Source organism: Cetorhinus maximus, chromosome 18, assembly GCF_964194155.1.
Source record: "Cetorhinus maximus chromosome 18, sCetMax3.hap1.1, whole genome shotgun sequence".
Taxonomy (NCBI): domain Eukaryota; kingdom Metazoa; phylum Chordata; class Chondrichthyes; order Lamniformes; family Cetorhinidae; genus Cetorhinus; species Cetorhinus maximus.
The window spans coordinates 23494532-23512221 of NC_135896.1; the positions used below are offsets into that span (position 1 = coordinate 23494532).

Genomic DNA, 17690 nt, shown 5'->3' on the forward strand with positions numbered 1-17690 from the left:
ATCTTTAAACTGAGTTCCCTATTTCTAATTTTTCCCACGAGGAAACATCCTCCCGGTATTTACCCTATCAAGACCCCTCAGGATCTTTTATGTTTCAATAAGATCACGTCTCATTCTTCTAAGCTCCAATGGGTATAGTCCAACCTGTTCAACATTTCTTCATAAGGTAAGACCTTCATCACAGGAATGAATAAAGTGAACCTTTTCTGAACTGCTTCTAACATAATTATATCCTTTGTCTCCTTATTTGATAAAAACTACCAACAGTCCTCCAGATGTGGTCTCACCAAGACCCTGTACAGTTGCAATAAAACTTCCTAACTTCGATCTGCCAAATTTTTTGCACACACATTCAGCCTAACTATATCTATTTGTGGACTTTTTTACCTCCTCTTGACAAATTAATTTCTTATCTATCTTGGTGTTATTGGCAAATTTAGCTACCATACTTTTGGTCCCTTCGTTAAAGTAATTGATATAGATTGTAAATAGTTGAGGTCCCAGCACTGATCCTTTCGGCACTCCACTAGTTACAGCTTGCCAAGCCGAAAAAGACCTATTGATCCCGTTAGCTAACCAATCCTTTATCCAAGTGACTATGTCACCACGTACACCATGAGCTCTTATTTTGTGTTGTAACCTTTGATGTGGCATCTTGTCAAATGCCTTTTGGAAATACATGTACACCACATCTACAGGTTCCCCTTTATCCACCTTGCTTATTACTTTTTCAAAGAACTCTCTTAGGAATCCATATCTCCAAGAACTATGTGCTTTTAAAAAAAAACTTGGAAGGACATTGAATTATTTGGGCACTCTCCTGAGTTATTTTTTAAAGGTTATAAGTTCACTTTTGTCTGTGAACAAGCTGCTTTTTCCAAGAAATCACATGACTTCAGCTAAATGACCAGCAAGATACCTGGGGAGATGAGTTTTGTTTTTTCACTAGAATTAAACATTTTTTAAAAATTGCTGCTGCCAGATTGTGGGCTCCTGCTGATTATCTGACAAACACCTGGCCTGTGAGACGTTCTGTCTGAACATGTTTTTTGAACTCAGTGTATGTCTCGGGAGTGAACTGTGAGGAAGATTATTCCTCTCTCTCTCTATTGCCTGCGGTCCAGAGTGGGTGTTCACCTTCAGCCAGAAAATTCTCATCTCAGAATAACTCGTCTGTATTTAAAAGCCTGTGAAGCTATGACAAGTAAGAATTAACAAAGACAGTGTTTCACCGAAGATCCTTTGGAAAGGACTTTTAGACAATACTGTGACCGGCACTCCAACTTTACATGCAGGAACACCAAATCAATGACGTGAAGATCTTTTCAAACTTTATCCTTTTTCATAAAGTGTTCCCTTATGCCAACCTCTGCAGAGACCTTACTTGTCTTGTCCTTTGTTTTTGTGTGTTGGGATTTTAAAAGGGGTAAATCATTACATTTCTGGATTACAAATTGTATGTTAACCAGTTTTTCAACTTGTTTTAAAAAAAAATGTTAATTTCATAATAAATCAATTATTCTGAGTTTATTGAAGGAAGCCTGGTTAAAGCCTCTTTTGTTCGGGGTCTAGCATTAGCAAAGTAAACAACTGGCCATTTTGGTGAGCGAATTAAACATTTGCATTTATGGTGCGATCCGTGGAGTAGTGGGGCTAGAGAAATTGTGGACTCCTCCCATCCCGGTCGTAACAATGCTAATAAGTTAGTTAAACACAAATTCCCTTTCACAAAACCATGCTGACTCTGTCTGATCACATTATAATTTTCTAAGTATCGTGCTATAACCTCTTTAATAATGGATTCTAGCAGTTTTCCTGGGACAGACATCAACTAGCTGGTCTATAATTTTCTGCTTTCTTTCTCCATCCTTTCTTGAATATAGGTCTTACATTTGCTATTTTCCAATCCACTGGGACCCAGCCAGAATCTGAGGAATTTTGGAAGATTATAACCAATGCCTCTACTATCTCTGCAGCCACTTTTTTAAGACTCTAGGATGCATGCCATCAGGTTGTGCTTGAGCAGCTTGAGTCATAATAAGAAGGTTTTGCTATGTCTTCTGGGATAAATAGTTTAAAGAAATTAGGAATAAGATCCTACCCGTTGATATTTTTTGGATAAACATACTGCCTTGCAGAAAATGATTAATGTAAATTTACAAATTCTGGTTGAATATTTTGGAAAATGCTATATGCTGGTGGACTGAAACATCCATTGAGCCAATATAAAAGGGACGGTTATAAATTCAATTTCCTGAAAGCAAATGCCAACTTCTAAATCACAAAGTGGTACTCTCTAATGGCATCATAAATCACACTCGGATGAAGAGACGAGACATGTCATCTCTTAGATTATGGAAGCTTGAAGTTTTTTTGTAAAGGAGACTGGGTGTAGAATGTTTTAATGTGTGTTGCACTTTGGTGTTATTCATAATTCTTAAAATGTTGGAAACTACTTGGAGCATGATCTTTATCCAACCTCTTTAATTAAAGTAGCAAAAATATAACTGAGTCCTTATACACTGCTGGCATTGAAAAGTGCAGGGATGGCGATGTACTAAATCAGGAACTAATGAAAAAAACAAGTAGATTGTGGAAGAGCAAGGAGGATGTGGCATTTCAATGTTTGAGTGGAAAGGGCTGGGCAGTTCAAAGAAGCATTAACCACAGTAGAATAAGCAGGGATTAGAGGCTAAAGACAATCTACACTCGCGGATTATAGTCAATTGAGTTTTTTTTAATGTTAGACAAATTAATGTGTTCACCCTACTGGTGGGTATGGAGGCACTATGCAGTAATACTTACTGATTTTACCGAAATTGATACACACTGCAATATGCAAATCCTCTTTGCAGCTTATTACCGTAGTGCACTGCAAGGAAAGTGAATGTATCTTGAAAATACTGTAGACAAATGCAATACTTGCATGAATTAATTTGGCTGTTGCTACCCTCTACATGAATATATTAAAGACAGCAGACTTACTAAAGAATACAAAAGAATCCTAGATAACTGAAAAGTCTAGAAACTTTAATAGTTGCATTAAAAAAATACACTCACACTTCTATCGTCAGTAGAATCTATTTAGTTTCAAAATAGAACCTTGAGATTTGATGAATTGTTTCATGAGAATGAGCATTTTTCCCTCGTCAATACACGATTTGTCTTTTCACATTAAAAGTAGATGATCATGTTAGGTTCTCATAGTTCTTGTCACTAATGTGTATATACTTATTTTTGTTTACTCAAGGTGAAAGATTGGAAATTCTAACTACTGATTGAGTAGCCTAACTGACTGCCAAATCAAATTAAGTTTATAATTATTTAAATTTACAGTGTTACCACCTGGATGGTAAGTGATCAGGCTTACCTTCACATAACTACCGTTTCAAAGTCTAGACCATTGAGATATGCCTCTTAAATTAGAGATCTAAATACTTTTTCTTGATTTCCCGTGATAGTTGAAAGCAGAAGCTTACCTCAGTAATTTGCAAATTACCAATATGCAGCTGTATGAAATTTAAGGCACTTATTTGGTAACATGCAGATTTTAATTGTTTCTCCGTCAATTGAATAAACTGGGAATCGGATTCCAGAATAGTAAAAACCTCAATGATATTCACATTAGGTTAACTGTCAGGATTGGATAAACAAGCATTTACCATAGCCTCACCATATGTAGAAACCATGCCTTAGTGGACAAAATGTTGAAGTTTGTGTGTGTGTCTGAGTGAATAATATCTGCATTATGGACACTGACAAGCCTACTTAACAGTAAAAGCACTTTATGAAGCTTGCGTTTGTTAATGTCTTGGCTTCTGTAACTTGTCGTCTTATCAAACTGCAAACTATTATCAAAAATTGGACAAGAAAAACCCATGTCCCAGAAGAATGACCGGCACAACGTGAAGTGGAATACATAAACTGTCATGTAACAGATCATGCTCACTTGTGTTAACTTCATGAAATTGGGCTGTTGCAGGACAGGAGGTGTCTGTGGAAAGTATTGTGTAAAAAGTTCAATACGGTTGCCATTACACTGAAATATGCCCCCAATCTGTGGGTACGTTTGAATTACTTTTTTAACCTGCTTAATGTTTTCTTCTAAGCACTACAAATTCCAGTCGAAGCATTGTAGGCGATGTTAAATGTAAATTGAGAACTTTTCCCCTTTAATAACTAAAATGTGTTTGGAGAACTATCAGCTACTGAATAGGGGTCGCGCATTGAAAATGTAAGTGGGTGTCACAACTTTGGGGGTTCCCAGTATATCACGGCGCCGGGACTCTCACTATGCATCAATCACAATTGATGAATATAATCATACAACAACATGGCGGATATTAGATAACACGCAGGAGGAACCCAGTGTGTGCTGAGTGCCTGCATTTGCTTTACTTCAACCTGGGGATGTACACACCAATGCATTTCTGCGCGGCTTGAACGTGGGGCAAAAGAAGACAGAGCATGACCCGCAGGACTCCGAGCACCGTTAATACAAGACCTAAACCATGGGAGAGGGAAGTGGCTGAGGCTACAGCACAGTCACTTGAGCCCGCACACTGATATTCCAGCGGAATAAAGCCAAAGCAGTCAGTGGCTGTCAAATACAGGGCAGTGCACAATGGACACGCTACATCGCTCTGAAAAATTGCTGCAGCATGCTAAGCATAGATTAGATTCAGAGGCGAGCTGGAGGGAAATTCTTTGCATATGCAGATCCAACATGATGCTACTCACTTCGAGAATGAGCCTGGGTGCAGTGGAGTGATGTGAAAAACGTTTGAAGCAGCTCTCGGGACTCTCGCTCGCACAGTTGCGAACTGACACTCTCTCGCTCTGAACATTTTCGGCGACGGGGGATTTAGCGCGTTACCAAAGATTAACAAGAGGAGGGAGGAGTGGGGCGTGGGGAGGAAGAGAGAGAGAGAGAGAGAGGGGGGTGTATTTTCGTTTATTTTGCAACGTCGCTGTTTTTCACTCCTTCCACCTGTCTTTCAAAAGGAGCGACAGCGAGGTGATTTGGCGCGAGTGGCCAGTGTTCAGTCACATCCCAGGCGACCTGTGGGAGGGCGGCTGGCCGGCTGTGTGCCTCTCCCTCTCAAACTGCGAAGTGGAGACGAAAACGGATTGGCTCCAAAATGCCTTTACAACGCCTTGAGTGCCCACTGGACATTGCCTGTTGCAGCAATTGCCTGAAAGAGTGATTCCTTCGTATCATTTAAAACTACGGTTTGGGAGAAGATTCCACCCCCTCTTTGAGCTTTGCTAACTTTTTTCCGGACCGCTGAATACCTGTTTTCAGACGAGCAGTTTTGCGATGCGGCCATTGCGACTTTAAGGCAGGTCTGGTCTCTCTCTGTCAGTATAAACAGAAGATCCAAGTTGTCTCAAACAAGGGACGGACATCTCTCCTCCTCTCTCTCTCTGCTGGCGGCAGCCAGTTTAAGCGCCATCCACCCCACCTCCCCAGTGCGTGAAGAGAGGCTCAAACTGCCTCATGTCTCGGGGAACAAGTCAACAAGGACAACTTAACTGTGAAGAGACAGAAAGTCTTTCTGGAACATTCTAACCCTCCCCAAACAACAAGAGAAAGTTTGTGGGACCCGTTCAAATTCGAGGCGATTTGCCGTCTTTTAGTGCGGTAATCCCGCCCCAGTTTAACGTGTTGAATTTTAATCGTGCAGGCGGAATGCTGACCGCTGACCTGCCATTTACTCTCTACCCCTGGATTCTGAGTCGCTATCTTCTCACTTTGCTGGTGTTTTTCTTTCAGGTGGGTAGTGAGCAGATGTAGTCATAAAGTGGTTTGCATTTGTTATTCCCACCCCCACCCCGCCCCGGTGCTTGATTTTAATGCAAGTTTGTTTTACTCTGCCAGCTTTCTCAGGGCGAACTCCAGAAATCAGGCGGGAGATCGGTTTTTGAGACGGTGACTGACAGCTGCCATGAGATCTGCTCGTGTCGACCTCCCCCGTTACCCCCGCCACCGCCTCCCCCGCCACCGCCCAGGCAATTGGCATCTGCAAGTAAGTGGAAAACATGCCCTTAGCATACCCACCTCAGGCCCGAGTACAGAGTGTGTGTGTGTGTGGGGCAGTGAGAAAAACCCACACAAGCGATGGGCACAGTTTAGACAGAGAAGGCTGAGTGGACGAGGGCCGCCCTCCTCCTCCTCTCTTGAGTTCCTCTAACCTGAGCAAGGCCAGGAGTTTAAATTCACCCCGAGCTAAGAGATGAACGTGATCTCATCCCCTCCAATTTTTAACTTCCTCCCACCCTTTCTGGACTTTTGGCCGAGTCTGCCTTTGCTTGGGTGCTGTGGGCGTTTTTGCTGACACCACCACCACCACCGTTCGCTTCCACTCATCAGCAGCAGTGACAAAAAGCTCTTAATTTTAAGCGAAGTTCTGCAGCGCCGGGAGATTAACATTAGTTGCTGTGCCGAAAATTACTAATTTTAAACGAAAACCTGAAGAATCTATGATGTTTTGAGATCCTTGAGCTGTTTTAGAAAGTTAAGGACATGGATCACCTGTGATCTTATATGATTCTGATTTAATGACTGTAAGAATGGTAGATCACAATTCCTCCCAAAAAGTGCTACACAATTTGTTTAGTAGAATCCAAATATTCATTGTTCAGGACTCTAATTCTTCAGTTTTTTTCCGCTGGGATATATACTGTATTAAATTTCACTGTAAACTACTGCACAATGTTTCAAGCAGTTCTGAGAAGATTAATATATTTATTAGGTAAAAATCAATGTGGGACAGTTTTCACATCTCTACTGATGGCATTTTAAATTCTATTTTCCCGTTTGCTTTTAGTGATGGTAGTTATTCAGGATTTCCTTTTTCTGAGATTTATTAAATACAGAGTAGATGTCCATGCTTTGCCTTGGGTAAAGTGCAAGCTTTCAGTGAAAGCCTGCCTCAGGCTCGAGCTATGCATAACAATAGATCAAGTCAGTGCATAGCCAGAGCAAATTACATCATTGTAGTCATGAGATTATGCAACTTCAGGCTAATAATTGTGCTGTTCATGTTATCAGGTGGAATTGTTCCTGTGATAGCATGGAGGAAAGGATATATTTTTAAATGATTAGCATGAACATTAGGATAGCTATTTTGTGAATGAACTGAAGCAATAACCTACATGGCCAGTTTCTTTCCATTTTTTGCTAAAGATTCATTGCAGTGCTGGTAAATTAAATGATTGTGCTACACAATGCACTGTGAAAGAGATTGAGAGGTGTACGTTATTCTTCAACAGTAAACCACCTACTTGCTAGAATCTAGTCTGCTTTGCAAAACTCTTTCATCAATTGAAACATAACCTTGGTTTTATTTTATAAATCACTCGTGCATTAACATTTAGAAATGTATTTGGATGACTTCAACAGGCTATGTTTGTCTTGATTACAAAAAGCTTCTAGAAGGAAATTTTTGTGAGGAAATATGCATAAATATTGGAACCTTGCAACAAATTAGATCTTTATTTAGAATAGTTTTGAAGTGTAAGCTGAAGGGGAAAAAAAATCTTTTAATTTCTAATTGAGTTATTTATTCCCTCATGTAGGTCCAATCCAATAACATATATTTCATGGGATGAAATTGTAAGAGCCCCAGCTATTCAGAGAACCATATAGTGAAGAATAATTTGCCCAATTAACTCAGAAAATAACTATCTGCTGCAAGCATGCTTGTAATGATCACTACTTTCCCCTGCAGTATAAATTTCACCCTGCTCTCTGCCAACAACAGCTTAAAAGCACCTTTTAATGTAATAAAATATCCCAAAAGAGCAGCATAAAACAAATATGACACCATGCCACATAAGGAGATATTAGATCAGGTGAACAAAAGCTTCGTCATGGAGATAGGTTTTATGGAGTGTCTTGAAGAAAATGAGATGGAGAGGTGTGGGGAGGGCTTTCCAGAGCTCAGGGCCTAGGTCAGACTAATTATATCTCCTTCAAACCGTAGTGACCGGAAACAAGTCTACACCTTTATTATCAATGTTCTTACAGCTTAAATTTACAATCACATAAAATATATTCATTGTAAACGTGACTTTATCTCATTACTTACGAGACAAGCTTACTTGGAACTGTTTTACACTAATTTATATGTTTACCACTAAAATAGAAACAACTACCTGTTTACGTGTGTAAGAAACACAGGAAAGCTTTAAATATGCTCTCTTTCGTGCATCATTAGTGGATGTCCCTTGGCATTGTTCACATTGAATGAGGTGGTGCTTTGCACTTTAAGTACAGGAGTTTAATACTGTGTAGCATACAGAATATTATTCTGCTGAAGTGGAACCGTGTTCTGTTTAAGGAAACAAAGGCTAATTGTTCTGAAGTAAACAAAGTCAGGTTGCTCAGAGTTTAATTGTTGTTTGGTTCAGCTCCAAGGGAAAAATGCCCAGCAGTAAGTAACTAGATTTTTTTTTGCTTTGAACCTGTAACAAATTATACATGAACTGACATAGCATTTTTCATACATTACCACCACGTTTCCCAACTCAGCGAATCCAACCCAGGAAAAAGGCCCAAAAGGTCAGATTTTCATTCTGGGGGCGTAGGCTGGATTAGAAGTCGGACCTGTTGTCCCAGAACAAGTGCAGAAGGCCTGCCTCTATGCACCAGCACTTAGTTGAAGTTATTTTAAAAAATGAATACAATAGAAAATGCCCTCACCTCCCACACACTCTCCATGCCCACTTTTTCCACCTCATCCCCCCCCCCACCCACCCCATGGCACCCCAAGCCTCTCTATCCACCCCCATGGCACCCAATACACTGCATCCCTATGCCCCTCCCACCACACACCAAGCCCCCCCCCCATGCCACCCTATGCTCCTCTACCCACCCCATGGCTCCTCATTCAATACATTGAAATTCTTTCAACTAATCTCTTATAAAAACAAATATTTCACTTAAGTACTTAATCTCTTATGAAAACAAGCATTTCTCTGCTATAACCATTTGAATCTGTTAATCAAATTGCTCACTTAACAGAAACACTATTGTGAAAATGTTAGGTTATAAAATCAGTCATGCAGCACAAATCCTATAATGATGACCCTCAGGCTTATATCAACAGAAAGTAAAATATCAAGCACTGATCTTTTTTAAACTCCACACGTTTTTTGACAAAAATTAAAGCCCAGCTGAGTTAAATCCCTTGACAGCTTTGACAGCTCTTTGACACCATTCAAGTTCTTTTAGCGGCTTTGACAGTTTTGACAGCTCTTTGACTGCTTTTTGACAGCTTTGATCGTCCCAGTGGGACCTCACTTTTTGCACGTAATTATATCTACTTTTAACAATCTCAACAGGTACCTGACTTCTCCCAAAGGGTGCCTTACCTCTCCAAAAGGGTACCTGACCTGTAGCAAAGATGTCCAGGGACCATTTCCAAAGGGGTAGTTGCCTCTCCAAAGGGGTACCCCGGCTATCCAAACACATAACATGGTTCAGACCTGCTCTTACCTGGTCTAATGTGCACACTTTGGATTTCAGACTCCTACCTCACCAAAATCACATGCTGATTCATGTGGGCAGTTGCCTCCGTGAACCATGAATGTGTTATTTAGAAATTGATTCACAGCTTCAACCCCCCCCCCCCCCCCCCCCCCCCCCCCCCCCGCCCAAAACCAGGCGGAGGCCTGATTCAGGTGTGGGAGTTCTGGTCTTGGGCCTTTGTCAGCATTTTTGTGCAGAAGGAGAGCCTCTCCCTCTGCAAAAATTCAGTCCTTTGTGTTACTGGAGAGTCTTTGTTTCTTTATACTTTTAAAAATGTACAGAGCTGCCTTGGTTATCTGCTTGCATTTGTTATTATAGTTTCTCTTTTCATTGAAGTTTAAGCATTTAAAAGACTCAGAAAGAGGCTCACTTTTCTGAAAGTTTAGCAGTTTTATACAGATTGAGCAGTTTCAACCATACAAAATATTACACAGGAAGAAATTTATTTTCTTAATATTTTTGAGAGTTTGACTTGGGGAATGCTTAAAGTGCCTCATTTATTTATGCAGATATGATTTAATGACAATAGAGAATGAAGCATGCGCTGATGGTCACATCTCAAAACAATAGGTTGGGCGCGTAATTATCTTTTTTGGAGAACAGTTATCTTAGTTATTAATGATGTGAAAACAGAGAATGATGTAAATATTCAGCAGGTCTGGCGGCATCTATGGAGAGAGAAAAACAGTGTCAGCTTTTCAGAACTCATCTGAAGGAAGGTCATGGACCTCAAACGTTAACTCTATTTCTCTCTCACAGATGCTGCCAGACCTAGTGAGCATTTCTCGTATTTTCTGTTTTCATTTCAGATTTCCTGCATCTGCGGTATTTTGCTTTTGACTCCTGGCTATTAGTTGGGTTGGACTGATGTTTTAATCTTTATGATCACAAAGGTATTAATAAAAGTGGTTATGTAGGTTTTTTTTTCCAGAGAATGCAGGTCATATTTATTGTCCATCAATAATTGCCCTGTGAAGGTGGTGTTGGACCTTCCCTTTCATCTGCTGCAGTCTTTGTGGTGTTTGCATTGGTGTTAGATTACGAATTCGTGGATATTGACCTAGTAAGAAAAGAATGATGGTATCTGCCTTAATACTCGGGATGATGTGTGTGACTTGGAGGGGAAAAAGGAGGTGATGGTGATAGGGAATAGAAGTGGTATTGAAGTAAGCCTGAGGCAGTACCATCTTTCATCAGAGATGTTACACAATTCTGGTGGACACAAATAAAAAAGCTCTGGAGTAGAAATTAGATCTTGTTGCTTGTGTCTTATGGTTGTATAAAAAGGGCCAACAAACAAGGACCAATTTCAATGACCAATGCCCTGCACCCAAGGATGCCAGACCCAGTATTGGATTTAGCCATTTTTCAGGAGTTCCTGACAACTGCTATAAACAGTTGTTATGTCCCTTGCATTTTTGTGTGAAAGACCCAATGCCTAGTTTAAATTGCTAAATTGAAAATCAAGTGTCTCAATAGCCAACAATATAAAATGGGAAAGCTGCCTATCCAGGCATGATGGGTGCCAGTAACTCATCCAAATAATGTAAATGAGACCCCAAGTCCAACTTTAGGCCAGCCTCAGGTTGTCCGTTTGCATCTCTCACATTCTGTACATCGCTGCTGATGCAACTGAAAATGGATCATAACCAATTTCTGTCATCCTGGCCAGCATTCCTCTTCAAATCAGGACCAACAAAAACAAATTATCTGATCACTTATTCATTTTTTTTTATTTGTGGGATCTTGTTGGGTAGAAAATGGCTGTTACATGAAAAGTATTATAAAAGTCCAAGTCCATTCTCCCTTCCTGTGGCTGTTAGCATGCTCTGGTTTAGCAATTTTCTTAATATGCTTTAATGGAATGGTAAACCATTTTTTTCTTTTCCAGAACCAGTACCTGACCTATTTCCTGACATGCTTACATAACTTTCTGCACCTTTAATTAGGCTGCATTTGACTCTGATTAGTTTTCACTCTTTAGAGTGCTGCAAGATTCTTGTAAATTACGATATTAATTCCATTATTGCTTGGTGAGGACCTAGAAAGTTTCTACGGAGCAAATGAGTGAAAGATCATGATATACTCTAGGCGTGAGAATTCAGTCCTCTTGCGTCTTTAGCTGGATTGCCCTCTTTGTTTCCTCAGTCATATGGCCTTGTGAACAAAGATGTTTTATTTCAAAACTGCTAAGAGAAATTTGATGTTTATTAAGTCTTGCAAGAATGTGGAAACCTAATCTCCTATGGATCAACTGTTTTTTCTTTAATGGGATGTGGTCATCACTGGCGAGGTCAGCATTTGTTATCTGTCCCTAATTGCCCTTGAACTGAGTGGCTTGCAAGGCCATTTCAGGGGGCAATTAAGAGTCAACCACATTATTGTGGATCTGGAGTCACCAGACCAGGTAAGGACATTAGTGAACCAGATCAGACACAACAATTGATGATTAGTTTCATGGTTAACATTACTGAGACCAGCTTTGCAATCCATATTTATTAATTGAATGCATATTCCACCAGCTGCCATGGTGGAATTTGAACCATGCCCCCAGAGCATTAGCCTGAGCTTCTGGATTACTAACCCTGTAATATTACCACTACCTCTTATTTGAGGGGCTGGGGTGGGAGTAATGGCTAGAACTGCTGATATTAGATATGCTTTGGCCTTGTCTCAATAAATGTTGTAGCTAGAGAACTGAACAGCTGAAATATGTCATCTGTTTAAAAAGTGTATTTTCATGGTACGTCTTACTTGCTTTTATTACCTTAATTGCAAATGCACATCAACCAGTAAGGGACTTGAAAGGAATAATATCTACCACGGAATGAAAGGGGAAGCCCTATTGCGTGCTTACCCGAAGGCCAAAACTGACACTTAACCAGAATATATGTCTGTGAGTTGTGCACTATTTGTGTCCATTATTGAATATGGGACCAAATCCACATACACATAGAGCTGAAGGAAGTTCCATTCACCCAGTTAATGCTTTCTGTGCATCTCGGAAAGTTGCCATGCCTGGTGTTTTACCTTTGGTTGCATAGCTCTATTAGATTTCGTATTTCACTGATGTTGTCAGAGCAATACCCTTTACCCATGAAGCTTCTTAGTCAGTGTCATTAACGTCTTCAGAAGCAGTCTTGCTGTAAGACTTTCAATTCTTTTGAGTTACCTGGGCTGTTGCCTTTCTTGCACATTAATACATATCACAGTCAATTAATCTTCTAGCCTAATTAATATTGTAGTGTGGATAAGGTATATCAACCAAAAAAGCATTCCAGAATTTTATTGGCTCGATTCATCTGAATTTCTGTAGGTTGGAATATTAATCTTTAGATTTTTTATTATATAGGGCAATAGTTATCGGAGAATCACTAAGTAATGGTAGTGGCTGTAATTTGTTGATTTTTATGAGGTGAGCTAGGATGCATTTAACAAGATATAAGGCAAATCAGTATGTAAAATATACATTAATTCTCTACCTAAAGTGTGTCCACAAGGGTCAGCTTTAGTTCAGTGTTACCCACTTAACCTCTTGGCTTAGAAGGTTATGGATTCAAGCCCATTCTGGGCCATTGTGAGCACATGATATTAAATGCCATATTTGTGCAGTATTGAAAAAGCATTGCTTTGACATAGGAACTGCTTTTCAGATGAGATGTTAAATCAAGACTCTGACAATTCTTTCAGGTGCATGTAAAAGACCTATTTAAGGAAGAACCATGAAATTCTTCTAGTGTCTCAGTCTGTACCATCAAAAACAGATTAACTGGGTATTAATTTCTTGCTGTTTGCAATCATCCGGGAGTGAGACATCTGAAACAATATCCAAAGGACAATATTCATTTGCATTAAGGAGCAGACTGGTGAAGTATTCCTAAAGTGACACAGATTTAGTCATTTGACAAACTTGCTCAGGTAAATTTTTGAACAGAGCAATCTATGCCAATTCCAGCTTCCCCAGGGACTTGAGTATTATTACCTGCATTTATGTGGAGAAAAGAATGCTGACAGTGCATCAGATAATATTTAAACACATTCAACATTTAGGTAGTCTGTGGTGTATATGAGTTTTCAAAAGGCATTTGATACAGTGCCACACAACAGATTTGTGAGCAAAATTCTAGCTCATGGAATAAAAGAAAAAGTAGGCACTTGGATAAAAAATTGGCTGTGTGACAGGAAACAGAGAGTAGTGATAAATGGTTGTTTTTCAGATTGGAGGAAGGTTTATAATGGAGTTCTCCAGGGGGCAGTGTGGGACCCTTGCTCTTCCTAATATATATTAATGATCTAGACTGTAGTGTTCAGGGCGTGATTTCAAAATTTGCAGATGATACGAAGACTGGAAACGTTGTCAACTGTGAGGATGGTCTTGAACATCAAAAGGGCTTAGGCATGTTGGTGGGTTGGGCAGACAAGTGGCAGGTGGATTTCACTGCAGAGAAGTGAGATGATTCATTCTGGCAGAAAGAATATGGCAAGACAGTATAAAATAAAGGGAGAAACTCTAAAGGAGGTGCAGGAACAGAGGGACCTTGGTGTATATGTACATAAATCATTGAAGATGGCAAGGCAGGTTGTGAGAGCAGCTAATAAAGCATATAGTATCTTAGGCTTTATTAATAGGGACTTTGAATGCAAGAGTAAGGAGGTCATGTTGCACTTGTAAAAGATACAAGTTAGGCCACATCTGGAGTACTGTGTCCAGTTCTGGGCACCATATTGAGGAAGAATGTGAAGGCATTGGAGATAGTACTGAGAAGATTCACAAGAATCATTCCAGGGATGGAGAATTGTAGCTATGAGGAGAGGTTGGGTCTGTTTTCCTTGGAGAAAATAAGGCTGAGAGGAGACTTGATAGAAGAATTCAACATCCTGAGGGGTATGGACAGGATAAATAGTGAGAAACTGTTCCCACTCAAGAGATCATCGAGAACTAAAGGGCACAGATTTAAAATAATTGGCAAAAGGAATAGAAGTGAGGTGAGGAAAACATTTTCACCCAGATGGTGGTTGGAGTCTAGAATGAACTTCCTGAGAGGTGGTGGAGGCAGGTTCGATTGAGATATTCAAAAGGGAAAAAGATCGCTATCTGAAAAGAGCGAATGTGCAAGATTATGGTTATAAGGTAGGGGAGTGGGAGTAGGTAAAATGCTCTTCCAGAGAGCCAGTGCAGATTCGATGGGCCGAATAGCCTCCTTCTGCACTGTAGAGTTTCTGTGATTTTGTCCTCCTTGACTGTCATGCTTTATGTTTGGCAGTTGTTGCTGAGTGAAGGGGACTGAGGGACATCTCACCTGTATAGGCAACAGTGTGGCAGTGTGTTAGAGGTCATTCTTTATTGGATGGTAATGTATTTGATGTGATTTGTATTCTCAAGGCAACATGACATGGCTGCACATGCAGCATCTGTTGGCCTCCCCATAATTGACTTGCCAAGCAGATTGGCCAAGGTCACTGATGAGCATGAGATGTAATACGCTGCTCGTGCAATTATGGCCTTGACACCGTGAGCAAAGAGCAGAGAGATGGCTCATGACAGTTTCATTGACTTGAGTATCAGTGCAAAGCCGGTATCCTCAGTGGAGTCAGAGCTTTTCAGCCCATTTGAGAACAGGGCACTTCCCATTATCTTCTGGAGAGTAGAGGATGTGTGTAGTGAGGTTGCTCCAAATTGAGCCTGGCAGGGGTGAATGCACAGTTGGAGCAGGTAAAGGTTTGCAGGAAATTATGGTCCGGTAGCAAGATACTGAGGACACTGGAAATTTGAAAGAAAAACCCAAAGTGCTGGAAATGCTCAGCAGGTCTGGTAGAATCTGTGGAGAGAGAAACAGAGTTAGTGTTTCAAGTCAAGTATGCCTCTTCGAAACTGAGTTCCGAATGCTCTTCGGAGATGAAGATGGCCTTGGTTGGATTCATCCAAACCTCCTCCCCCCTCGGCTGGTGCCAGCTGATGGCTGTGTGGCCTTTGTTGTTGAGTGACAAAGGACCTCCTCCTGGCAAATCCTGTACTCTACCGCCCAAGATTGCAAAAAAATAGGGTTCAAGAGACCCATGGCAGATCCACAAAGTGAAAGGTTTGAAGAAGACAGGCAATGATTTGAGCACCTCTGTTGACTTGGTTTCATTCCTAGAGCAGCTGCGGTTGATCATTGGGAATGCATGACCCTCCCATGGGCCACACACACAAATCCACCCATCCTACAGTGGCCTCCTCCAACGATCCCTATGAGGTAAAAGTTTCCTAACAGTACATGATCTCCAGCAAGGTAGCAGTTTCTTAGCAGCCATTTCAATGGACACTAACACTGTCACATTGCAGCTGGAGCCCATCCAACTCCACCCTTCCTCTGTCACCCTTAAGCTTTCTCCCATCTCCTTTGATCCTCCCAACATTACCCTGCTCCTTCCCCCAATAAACCTGGAGCATCTAACCATTATCTTTCACCTACCTTCATTTTCCCTTGACTCTCCTTCAGACCATTGACCTGCTCCCCATGCAGCTGGACCTGCTCTGCTTCAAGCTCAAAGTCCCTTCCTGACTGTTGACCCGCCATGTGTGCTGCAGCTGCCTCCCTTGGACACACACAACTAGATCACTAGAACCTAGCTTCCTTCAGACACTTCCTCCTCCTGCCCCCAGGTGTCCCAGTGCCTTGTTGTGCTGCCACTTGAGGACCCGAGCACCACACTCTCCACCCCGCCATGTCCTTTCTGCTATCTTCCCCTGGTAACAATGTCTGTGCTGGTGAGTTAGACAAAGATAAAACCTCACTTCAGATCCAAAGATAGAAAAACCTCACCTGGTGCATGCCAGCTTTTAAGCTATCGGGAAACAGGAGGCATGAGTGTCCTGTGTGCCACTGACGTACGTCCTACTTTCAAAATTAATTTGGTGTGTTTCAAAACTAATAAGGATGCATGGTAGGCAAATGAATGGTAAATAGTTTCCACCACCTGGCAGTGTGTTGGCTGCTCCGCCACTGACACTTTATCTCATGAATTCAACCCAACATTGGGAAACCGAGGTTTTGGCTCCCACCTAAGTCCCCCACGGCCGCCATGCTTCCTGCTCTTACAGATCCTATTAAATAGCACCCACTACCTCCCATTCCCTAGCATTCCCTTTGCTCTGGGAAACTAAATGAATATTTTAAACCCAGTATGAAGACACCTGTAGACATCCCACCTCTACCAAAAAATTCCACTTCTAACTCTGACTTTATTAAATAAGCACATGCCATCCATTGAATTTCATTTACTTTAAGTCTGTTTACCATCACCCCAGTGGGTGCTTCCATTATCATACATTTAAAAACTTCAATCTTTAATCCCCACTAGAAGTTATACTCCCAAGTCATTCGAATCATATAATCAGACATTTTCAAAACACTGTCCAATAAAATCTTAGATGTAATAATGCAGGCTTAACAACTAGATATAAGCCAACTGACCCTTGTTAAAAAGGCTGATTCATTTAGGACTGGCAGTAATTGAAGCAAAATCATTTAATGAATTCCAGTAAGATGTAGCTGGTTAAAATGAAAAGATAAGTTATGGACTCAAAAAACTATTTTCCTACTGTGAGTGGGAGCTGAAGTGTTTGTGCTATAATTGTTTACATGTAAAATTAACCACTGCATAAAATGCAAGTTTCTGGTCATTTGAGTTAATGTCAAAATAACTATTCTACCAGTATTTTTTTAATTCTTTCTTTCATAGAATGTGGGCATCGCTGGCAAGGCCGGCATTTGTTGCCCATCCTAATTGCCCTTGACAAGGTGGTAATGAATTGCTGCAGTCCATCTGGTGCAGGTACACCCACAATGGTGCTGGGAAGGGAGTTCCAGGATTTTGATCCTGTGACAGGAACAGTGATATATTTACAAGTCCGGATGGTGTATGCCTTGGAGGGGAACTTGCAGGTGGTGGTGCTCCCATGCATCTGCTGTCTTTGTTGTCCTAGAGATAGAGATTGAGGGTTTGAAGGGTGTATCGAAGGAGCCTTGGTGTGTTGATGCAGTGCATCTTGTATATAGTACACACTGCTGCCACTGTGCATCAGTCATGGAGGGAGTGAATGTTTAAGTTGGCGGTTGCATTGTTGATCAAGTGGGCTGCTTTGTCCTGGATGGTATTGAGCTTCTTCTGT

The 17690-nt window shown here is 40.9% G+C and overlaps 1 protein-coding gene across 2 annotated transcripts in view; it reads left to right on the forward strand.

The window, feature by feature from the left end:
- The first annotated feature begins 4346 nt into the window (after positions 1 to 4346).
- Positions 4347 to 17690, forward strand: part of prima1 (proline rich membrane anchor 1) — a 169430-nt gene continuing 156086 nt past the window's right edge. Inside the window, exons 1-2 of one of the 2 annotated variants that reach the window (XM_078562186.1) lie at positions 4347 to 5776; positions 5882 to 6029. In XM_078562186.1, the coding sequence (XP_078418312.1) occupies positions 5693 to 5776; positions 5882 to 6029 (232 nt within the window). In that variant the 5' untranslated portion in view covers positions 4347 to 5692. The remainder of the gene's footprint in view (positions 5777 to 5881; positions 6030 to 17690) is intronic. The other variant, XM_078562185.1, reaches the window with a different exon arrangement.